At 42.9% G+C, this 11,019-nt stretch overlaps 1 protein-coding gene across 1 annotated transcript; it reads right to left on the reverse strand.

Annotated features, from left to right (window-relative positions):
- Positions 1-5,441: 5,441 nt before the first annotated feature.
- LOC138609404 (kelch-like protein 10) lies at positions 5,442-10,681 on the reverse strand. The gene is made up of 6 exons (XM_069682053.1): positions 10,667-10,681; positions 9,287-9,411; positions 7,957-8,440; positions 6,459-7,064; positions 6,124-6,273; positions 5,442-5,813 (listed from the first exon to the last, which is right to left on the reverse strand). Exons 1-6 carry the CDS (start codon positions 10,679-10,681, stop codon positions 5,442-5,444), a joined length of 1,752 nt encoding a protein of 583 aa, XP_069538154.1.
- Positions 10,682-11,019: the final 338 nt, after the last annotated feature.

Genomic DNA, 11,019 nt, shown 5'->3' on the forward strand with positions numbered 1-11,019 from the left:
GATAGATTGGGTAGAAATTGAATCCTTTCCAATCGGGGAACTATTGTCTGTTCGTTCTCTGTAATACACACACACACACACACACACACACACACACACACACACACACTGGGTGGGTGAGACAGGTGTTAAGCATGACAGGAGAAATTGATTCCACCCTCTACTCAATACATACACACACCACTAACCCTGTCTTTCTCCCTCTTTTCCCTCCCTTATCTCTAACACACCATCCTCCTCTCATCCTCTTCTTCTTCTACTCTTTCTTCATCCTCCAGATTTTTCTTCAAGGCCTCCCTCTGATATATTTTTTCACCAACTGGTACATTCGTCTTCTTCTTTTTTTTTTGCCACAAGCTGAAAGTCAAATCCCCCCCCAAAATGTTGCTGCACATTGTTGCATTTGCAGGATTTCCGTGCAGATGCATCATGTGAAAGTCTGCTCTGTTGCTTCTCACACCCACATAGATTTATTGTTTCTTTCTGTGAGAGGAAAAAAAAAAACTCCATTTATGGTTGATAATGTTTTTTTCTGTAATCTCTCTCTTTCTCTAATGTGTCTTTTATTGCACCAGTACAGAACAAAGCCCTCAGGCGCTGCACACACACACACACGCACACACATACTCCCTCCATCTACCTCACACACACACATACAGGACATGCTCACACATGGCACATACTGAAACATAACACAGTATGTTTAGCTCATTATTAACAGATCACACAGTACAGAGGACACGCACACACACGCACTCTGAAACATCTACAAGCATAAATACGCACACGCGCGCTTTACACTGTTGATATCATGATATAACTGTGTCAGTGAAGCGCTAATTTGGTGTCGTTTGTCAGTTTGCTGACAGTCGCTCACACAAAACAATAACTGCTTGTGTGTTTTTCACTCGTTTTATGAGCGAGAAGCCGTATTTCAGCCCTCGGCTACAGAGCAGGCAGACGGGCGGAGGAGAAACAGAGACAGAAAGTGGAGGAGACAGAGAAACCAGACATTGCAAATAAGGGAGGAGAAAATGGCTGTGTGTGTGTGTGTGTGTGTGTGTACCCTGTTGCCAATGCTATTAAAGTTGTATTGCACAGGGCTTTTAGAACATCGACCATCAGCCGAGCAACTTTAGCTAATAATTTTTTAAAAACCTCTGTGCTTTGTGCATGTCAGGGCTCCTCCCCAACGCGCGTGTGTGTGTGTGTGTGTGTGTGGGCGGTGTAACAGTTGGGATTGTCGGCCTGTGTTTGTATAAGACCTTCTCCTGGGGACAAACGTAGGCACACATGAGTCTGTGCGAGACATAGTGTCGTCTGTAAATGCTTTGGAAAATGTTAGTTCCTTAAAATAAAGAATAAGGATTCAGTTTAGAGAGTTAATTCCCACTGATGAGCACATACATGAACGTTAATATAAATTAAAGTGTCAATTAGAACCGAAGAACGATACTGAACGATTCTGCACCTGTCCAGTTTAGCTTGCTCTCATTGGATGGTCAGTGGACATCATAGGGGCGAGCTGATTGGCTGTTTAGCTGAGCCGTAAACAAACGTTCAGAATTCGTAACTCGTAGCTCGTAACTTCAGGTTCACACAGGCAGAGTGGAAATCTGTGTGAAATCTCAAAGTTGAAAATATTGTGGCACAAATTTCAAGTCGAATAGTTTCTGCAGCTCCAAAAACTTTTCACGCATTTGCAAATCTTTTCTGGGAGCTCAAAATATTTCTACACCTGCAAAAGTGCAATTTACAAATTCACAAACTTGAATGTGTGGAGACAATTTTTTTTTACGCATTCACAAATTTAGATGCAATTTTTTCCACACAAAATGTGAAATATAACTGCAGGCTGTTTAATTATTTGTGAACATTAGAAGAGAACATTAGGTAGAAACCAATGTAATGGAGGTCAGCCATACTGTAGCTCCCATGCGCAGACTGCAGAAAGTATGTACAAAGTACTGTTTGTACACCCTCCAGGTTTTCACAGAATTATTAAGTATTGTCGATCTTGTTTGGTATAAGCTTCATGTTTAACTTTAAATGCTGTATCAGCTCATCTGAGATGAGTGTTATCCTTAAAGTTGTAATCTCGAAGATCTCAGTTTTGTTGTCTTTGGCTGCACCTATGGCGATAAACCGTAATTGCAGGAGCACACTTCCCAGATATCCAGTGTTGCATGTGTGACGTCCACAGTTGGCTCCGGTTGTAACTCTTGATTTTCCTCGCTGACGGTCGCTTTCCTTTTTAGACTGTTTGCTTCATCTGAGCGTCGAGTTTGTTTCTTTTTCTTTGGATTTTCACTTAATTTTGAAGTTGTATCTGTAGTCATCGATCTTTTCTTTGTTTGTTCAGCCATAGTAGATTACTGTTTACTCACAACACTTGCAGAGACCGGAAAAGCAGCCGCTTAGCTCCGCCTACCCTCTCTGGCAGACCAACCACTGCTGGCTGATGGAAAACGCGTCACTAACTGGGCGCAGCTTGTGATTTTTTCTGCGAAAGTCGCCACCAACACTCTGTCCATAATTCTGCAAATGCAAAGGCTTTCCTCAGCGGGCCGTAGGCTCAATCACCATTGTGTTAGCTCATTCGGCGACAGATAGACTTAACAGATATTTATTTACATGAAAATCTTCTTTAACTGCAACCAAGCGCTTTGCCTAATTTTGATACTGTAGAAAGCAAGACTTAAAAAAGATGCTGGGGTTGAAAATAACGCCCTTCAGTATCAACATTGTTTAGCAATGTTCACCATCACAGACAACTGGAGGCTATAATAAGTGGTACATCTGACTCTGAATAAACTTTGAAACAGTCTGGACATCGTTCTTGTCCAATATCTGAACATTTCGCTACGACTGTCGAAAAACAAGAAAATAACTAACTTGCCTCTTACATCATATTTAACTTCCTTCCTGCATTCCTTAATTAACCATGCCTGAAGCCAAATATGATTTAATCATCTTGTTTTTGTTGGCAAAAGTCCAAGATTATTACTGAACGTAATCAATGTTTTATACGCTCTGAGACACGTCTTTAACACTGTTAAGCCAAAAAGCAAATCAAAACAGGAAATGAGATTGAGAAGGAACTTTTCTACAAAGGAGTGTAAAGACGGAAAGCCAAACAAAGAGATAAACCAAGATATGATTCCGTTTCTATCAAAACCATCACAACACAAAATCACACATGAAGATATCAAACTGCAGAAAAGAAGGACATGGCGCCGGCAAGAAGGAGAAAAGGAGTCAACATGAGAGTTAGAGCTCATCTGCAGTTTGTGTTCAAGCACACATTTCATACTTTTTCCGCTGCTCCTCGAGAAAGACACTCACTAAGAAACATTTTAAAGTCTGTGTCGCTGTTATCCCTCTGCTTTGCCTGTAAGGCCCGTCAGAGTGGATACTGCTGAGTCACGACGGCACTACGGAGGAAATACTTTAGTTTTCTTAGAAGAAGACACAGGACCAAATGCATAATTGAGGAGCTACATTCTGTCAGCAGATCTCTTTAAACTTTAAAATGTTTTTAGAGGCCAGAAATCTGAGCAAATTGAAGAGCTCAGTCCAGCTTTAAGTCAATATAGAGGAGAAATGTTTATTCCCGTCCAATGAATCTAAAGAAATGTCCAGCATTGTACACATTCATACCATCTATTCCTACTATGTAATGAAACGAAAAGACAACTCTCTGCCTCAAGGTGACTCCGACCAAAAAAAATGAGCAACCAATGCTTTGTCTGTGAGATGAAGAGGAAGACAAAAAAGAGGGAGCAGAGAGGAGAGAAAGAGAAGAAGAGGGAGATTAAGAGAAAGAGAGAGACACAGAGAGAGAGGGGGGCTGCATGCGGCAAAACAGAGAAGGACAGACTGAAGTCATTCAAGCTTTTCTTCCCCCTGAATAATCCCAGTTTTGTCCAAATTTAGTTGGAGGAGATTGTGGAACATCCAGTCCTTGACATCAGACAGAAAGTCATGAAACAGCACCAACTTTTACTGACTGAGTCCCTCTGTCAATTTTCTGTCCATGCCTCTCTCTGCAGGCCTCCTCCTTCCACTATATCCCTGATTTCCTTTCCTATTTCTTTTACCCCTCCGCTATAATTATTGTCTTTCCGTGTCGGATAGCGATGCAATATTATTTATTATGTCTTAGGTTTTTAATAGGATTGTGTGAGAGGGTCAAATTGGCCCGTAAGTGCTTTTCTAGGGGGTCACTACTCAAGACGCCATCCAAGAGGGCAATTTAACAATCCTGTGAGCATTTCTCGAGTGCTAAATTTGCTTTAGATTACACTTTAATTGAATATCAAAATGACAGAAATTGTAGTGACATTATGCCTACATAGAAGTCTTCTCACAGCATTGATCGTGTCCTTAATTTTACATGGAGGACATTTGGTAGAAGGGGGTCCATTCATCCATTTTCTTCCGCTTATCCGGAGCCAGGTCGCGGTGGCAGCAGGCTAAGCAAGTTGACCGAGACGTCCCTCTCCCCAGCCACGCTTTCCAGCTCCTCCTGGGGGATCCCGAGGCATTCCCAGGCCAGATGGGACACTAATGCTTCGTTCCAGACAACCGGGAACTCGAGAACCTCAGAGCGTTCCAGGCGCACAATGTAAATAAAAAAGATGGCCGACAGTCACAAAGTGATGTTTCTTTCTTTCAGATTTTATTTATAGTAACCGGCTACCTTATCACATTAGCGACATTTCTTATAAACATGTTCATGCAGAACATGTGTTACTACATGATAGTAGTAGTTATTTCAACTAAATATAAAAATAAATCCAGGTAGATGAATCTGCTCCGAGTTCACAAGTAGGAACTCCAACTTTGAATGGCGTTCCAGAGCAATTTTTCTCGTCGGAGGTCGAAAAAAACTCAACTTCCCAGTTGTCTGGAACGCGGCAATAATCCCTCCAGCGAGCTCTGGGTCTGGCCTGGGGTCTCCTCCCAGTTAGATGTGCCCGGAAAACCTCCAATGGAAGGCGCCCAGCAGGCATCCTAATCAGATGCCCGAACCACCTCAACTGGCTCCTTTTGATGATTTGAAGGAGTAGCGGGTCTACTCCGAGCCCCCTCCGGATGTCCGATCTCTAAGGCTGAGCCCAACCAGCCTACGGAGGAAACTCATTTTGACAGCTTGTATCAGCGACCTCATTCTTTCGATCACCGATGGAGGGGGTATTTTAGCTTGTCTAGGTGTTATTGCTGCTATAGAGAAATTTGAATCAAACCCTTTGTTAACATATTGGACAGATTACCCATAACACAGAGAATAAAGTTATTAGAAGTTATTTCATATGTGATCATTTGAAAGTAGAGTAACAGGAGGTTAATGCTCAAAGAAGTTTATTTCATTTTTGGATGTTAAAGTCTTGCTGAGGTGGATGGTGGAACAGGGCAGGACTGTGCTAAAGACTGGAGTGTCAGTCGGTTTCCTCGGACTCCTCGGACTCCCCGGACTCAAACTCCATGTCATAAAGCAGCAGATCGTCTCGCGGGACAGTAAACATGTTCACGTAGGAGATCCCGGACACCACGCAGCAGCTCAGGGCGCTGCGGAAAATGTCCATGTCACAGGCCACGGTCCACATGTTGGTTGTCGCGTCGTAGTATTCGACTTTATACGAGGTGGTGAAGCCGTTAAAGCCCCCGACAACAAAGAGCCGATCATCGATCACTTCAATGCCGAAGTTGCTGCGGGGGTTTACCATGGATGACACTGCGTGCCAGGTGTTGGTGTAGGGGTTGTAGGCCTCAGCGGTGCGCAGGCGGCTGTTACCATCAAATCCACCAACCTGTGGGGGGGAAGGTAAAATAATCGGTTTTAACATATGGCCTCAGAGTGTCAGGATTTAAAGGAAGAACGGTACATATGAAGTGAACCCCTACTCTTCAGTCTAACGCCAACATTTTCACAAATCCATTGATATCTCTAAACATTCATGCAAATATTTATGGTTCCCGGGAAGATGAATCCTAATATCTTATGGTCCGGATATAAATGTGATTAATTATGCAAGGTCCTTAATGTCACACTGACATATTGCTGTTCAAATCTTTTTGCAGTTTGGATCTTATGTAAGTGCGAGCAGTGATTGTACTTACTGCATAAACATAGCCTGAATACGCAATGACACCAATTCCACTGCGGCAACTGATCATAGGAGTCATCTCTGTCCACTGGTTGGTCTCTGGACTGTAATATTCACATGTTTGCAGGCACTCGTTCCCGTTAAAGCCACCACAAATGTAAACCTGAGGAGAACAGGAGAGCAAACAAATTTTATTATTTTACTAAGTTACTTGCACTGGTATCAAGTCGGGACTCTGTATCAGCCGGTGCTCACAAATGCAGGTATCGAAATGGGTATTAGAAAGGAAACATCTCTAAATCTTATACTGCTCTCTATTAGCCTCAGCTTCTTCTCTACTTCTCCCACCTTGTTGTGTAGTGTTGTGCAGCTGCTGTCGCTCCTCTGCTCATGCATGGATGCAATAAGACTCCACTGGTTGGTCTCTGGCCTGTAGTGCTCAGCAGTGTTGAGTCGTCCATGGCCATCATAACCTCCCAAGGCGTAGATGTATCCGTTCAGCACGGTAACGCTCACGTAGCAGCGGCGGTAGTGCATGGGTGCCGCCTCATGCCAGGTGCGTGTGCTAATGTCCAGTCTGCAAACGCTGTTGAAATGCTCCACTCCATTGAAGCCACCAACACAGTAGACATACCCGTTGACGAAAGCAGTGCCGTGATAGGCACGAGGACGCTGCAGATAGTTTGTCACGTCGATCCACTGATTGGCTCGGACATCGTATGCCTCGATGCCATTAGTTGGATCGCCGCCACTCCAGCCTCCAATCGCCAGCAGGACGGCGTTAGGCAGGCGAGGGCGGACAAGAGCGCTAAGTAAACCTGGCATCGAGGGCCCCTCAGTGATGATGCCAACAAGGGTTTGTAGAGCCACTGTGCAGTCAGCGTTGTTCCTCACCAGCTCATTGGACATCACATTGATCCTGATATACTCTAGACTCGTCAAGGCCAGGCGGACCTACACAACAAAGAAAACAAGACAGAATCTCTGAATTGAATTAGACTTAAATTGGTTTCATCCTTTTACTTGTCGACTCAAATGCTATCTGTAAAGGACAGGACCGGTGATAATCAACATTTTTGTTATTCTTCACAAATTCTTTAAAACACTCTAAACCAACAAGGTGTTGGTCTCTTTCTCAATACCTTTGGACTTTCCAAGCAACATATATGACGTAGTGGTAGGCTGCTAAGCTATTAGGACACTAGGCTAAATAGCTAGTTCCAACATTGTTACTACTTCAACATGGTGAACAGACTATTGGGATATCATGATTTAGGAGCCAACACTTTCCATTTATATGAAACATGATATACCATCCAGATCATTTTACACTTGATAGTGGATTAATGGTAATGTTCCACATCATGGGCAGCCTTGGTTGTATATGACAATGGGTGCATCCCAAGTCTCTTAAATTGCATCCATGTTTCCCTTACTTGCGTCTTAGTCCCTTCTACCAGGGGTGCATGGCGAGACGCAAGGCAGAGACCTCTCATCACTCCTTACTTTTGGACTGTCTGCAAAATTGGCAGGTCCGGAAGAACTTCGGGTTAAGGCAAGGATTAAGGAGCGAGGGAAAATCAAACAAGAGACTTGAGATGTACCCAATGTCTCAGCGGTGCTTAGACCAGCCACATATTAGATTCGTTCGTCTGTCAGAACTGGAGGGGGATCAAATTCACAGATTTGTCTGGTTCCAGGGCTACAAGTGTAAAAGCACCCTTAAACTGGCTGGACTTGGTCTTACAATTTACTTCATTTTAACGTACTTTATTGATTGTTGCTTTCAAAATAACAGTGCTAGCTACATGCTGAAGGTCTAGGAAGTGGCAGGAAGTTTACATACCTTTGACAAGAGCAGAACTAAGTGTCCTTGTCTTTCTTCAGGGTTGTGGCCTATCCAGTGAGTGACGGCCTCAAACACAGAACTTTCATTTCTTACATTGAGGTCATCTCTGTCAAGGAAGTCACCAAGTTCCTGCACCGAGAGCTGCATGAACTCTTCACAGGAAAGGACTTCCTCGAAGTGAGCAATGATATAGCAGTGGGCCTTGCTCTGCAGTTCGCGGGAGAAGCAGATCTTGGTGAACTGCCAGATGCCGATGCAGTTCTCCGGGCAGAGCTGCTCCCCGAAGAAGTTGCAGCAAGTTTGCACAATTTCCATTACATTGAACTGATCGGCAGCCAGCATCAGCTCCTGAGCGTTGTCCTCGGTCACAGAAACAGAGCCGGTGTAGGCAAACTCGATAATGAGCTCCATCATGTTAGGAGACAGGCCGGGTATGTCGAAGACCTTTTTGTGTGGGGCGGACCAGCGTTTGAAGAGAGCTCTGTGGGTTATTTAAAGAGGATTGAAAATGAATCTTCTCATCATCACAGTGTCAAACTGATGACAAGAATAAAAAAGTTTTTGTAGCATTTTCAAAGTAGATGAGACATGATTAAACGATGTAAAGGGTCTTTCACAGTCGCTCTACCTATTGCTTTAAACTGGAGGGATAAAAGCCCAGTGTGCTAAAAGTCAAACATTTTATACAACATTTTTTAGCTATAGCATTCATTGTTTTGAAGATAAATGAAGAAGATACATTTGAAGATAAAAATGCATGTGTTATCTTAACTACTGTAAAGCCCAGCTTGATTAATAGAGTAGTCTGGAGTAGTCTATTCTCTATTGCTTACCCAGTTTTTACATTGTAGCCTCTATACCATTTTTTATAGTTCCCTTTATTTTGCAGATTATGTGCAGAAATGAACATACACTACCATTTTGTATTAATTAATTTGTTTTCTAATTTCAAAACAAATCAGCAACCGATGTCCAACATCCCCAAATATTCTCTTTACTTCTTGACAGTAGATTTGTTTTTGAGTTTCACATAACCCAATGGAGCAAACACTTTCATCTAAACTGATGTCTGTGTGTAGAGAGAAAGCCATCATTGGCCACCTAAGGTTTCACATTTTAATGTTGAATAATCCTTAAAATATTCATATTCCTTCAGGTGTCCATCAGGTTTTCAATAGGATATTTTTTGTACCTGCATATGCCGTGCATGAATCAATGTTAAAAGTTGTAATCGGTGTGTCTCTCTAGACTTAGATAATTACTGAAACTACTCTAACATTTATGCTTATCTGAAGTTTAGAAATTAATCAGCTGATAACTAACTCACCGGAAGTACGGGCTGCAGTTACAGAGGATAACCTTGTGGATTTGAAACTCCACGCCCTCAACTTTGATGACGGCATCGCAGAAGTCTCCCGCCAGACGGAGATTGTTCAACTCGGAGGAGGAGGACTTGCCTTCGTTACTCATCTTGACTTTTTTCTTTCTTAAACCTGACCTCTCTCTGCGTTCTTGTGGTGTGTCTCAAGAGTCTGTGGTTTGCTCAGTGGTTTATTCAAGTCAGACGGAATGTAAGAACTCACACATTTTGACGGGATTCCAGAACAGTATTATGACATCATATAGAACATTGAAATGAAAACAGAATCCCGTTTCAACTGTAAACAACTTTTCTTATGGAAAATCAACAACAAAAGATCAAACTGTAACTGTATATTCATGTATATGTAAAATCAGTAATGGACACTTTTTTAGGCACAACTTTACAATACAACATACAATATATGTGTTGTAGAGTTGTACAACAGATCTGCCACAAATTTATGATAACATTCAGTTTTATTTTAACCTTTTAAAGACGTATTCATGGTAAATGGTAAATGGACTGTACTTATATAGCGCTTTTCTAGTCTTTGCGATCACTCAAAGCTGCTTTTACACTACATATCACATTCACCCATTCACACACTGATGGCAGAGGCTGCTACATAAAGTGACCAACTGTCAATCAGATATCACATTCATACCCGTTGGCTATGCCACCGGGAGCAATTTGGGGTTCAGTGTCTTGCCCAAGGACACTTCGACATGTAGCCTGAGGGAGCTGGGGATCGAACCTCCGACCTTCCGATTGAAAGACGACCGACTCTACCACTGAGCCACAGTCGCCCCCATTCACCCAATAATATGTTTATTATTGAGGTTATAGTGAGCTGTTGTGTCATACTGGGTGTCTCATATTCTTTCCACCCCTTATAAACAGCAAATCTTCACTATATAAGCTCCTTTTTTGACAACTTAAAATACTTACAGAACTTCACTTAAGGGCTGCACGGTGGTGCAGTGGCTCGCGCTGTCGCCTCACAGGTCAAAGGTTCCCAGTTCCAACCTGGTTTGGACATAGGGAGGCTTTTTGTATGGAGTTTGCACATTCTCCCCGTGCATGCGTGAACCCTCTCCGGGTACTCCAGCTTCCTCACACAGTCCAAAGACATGCTCGTAGATTAATTGGTGTCTCTAAAAGTGAATGTGAGTGTGAATAGTTGCCTCTATGTGTCTGTCCGGTGACTGACTGGCGATCAGTGCAGAGTGTATCCCGCCTCTCGCCCAATGACAGCTGGGATAGGCTCCAGCCCCCCCGTGACCCTGAGCAGGATAAGCAGTGTAGATGATGGATGGATGGATGGAACTTTATTTATTTAAGCACTTTATGGGAGCTCATATTTACAATTGTGTACACTCTTACACAGCATCAAACACACAGCGAGGCTGCTCTCACTCCCTGGTATTAAACCGCCTCCTTCCTTGGGGGCAAACACAGCAGGTAGCCTGAGATCTAATTAGCTAGTTAGCCTTTTGGTTGACTGCTTAAAGATCCCATCCAAAAGAAAGCTGAGCTAAGTTCCTGACATTTTGCTGTAATAAAGAGGAAATGTTTGCTGCAGTGAATAGAATGAGAGGGCACTGTGTGATGAATGGCTGATTAAACAGTATCTGAAGTGTTTATAAAAACTAAACAAAGAGGCAAAATGGCTGCAATCAAACAGATTTCATCAAACT

Source organism: Semicossyphus pulcher, unplaced genomic scaffold, assembly GCF_022749685.1.
Source record: "Semicossyphus pulcher isolate SPU_LCO1_2020_fin unplaced genomic scaffold, fSemPul1.0.p SCAF_5, whole genome shotgun sequence".
NCBI lineage: Eukaryota > Metazoa > Chordata > Actinopteri > Labriformes > Labridae > Semicossyphus > Semicossyphus pulcher.

What these genes read in the sequence shown, in the direction of transcription:
- LOC138609404 (XM_069682053.1), bottom strand. An exon ending in GCACAACACTACACAACAAG is followed by an intron (nt 6,274 to 6,458) that starts GTGGGAGAAGTA and finishes TGTTCTCCTCAG; the next exon opens with GTTTACATTTGTGGTGGCTT. An exon ending in ATTCAGGCTATGTTTATGCA is followed by an intron (nt 5,814 to 6,123) that starts GTAAGTACAATC and finishes TCCCCCCCACAG; the next exon opens with GTTGGTGGATTTGATGGTAA.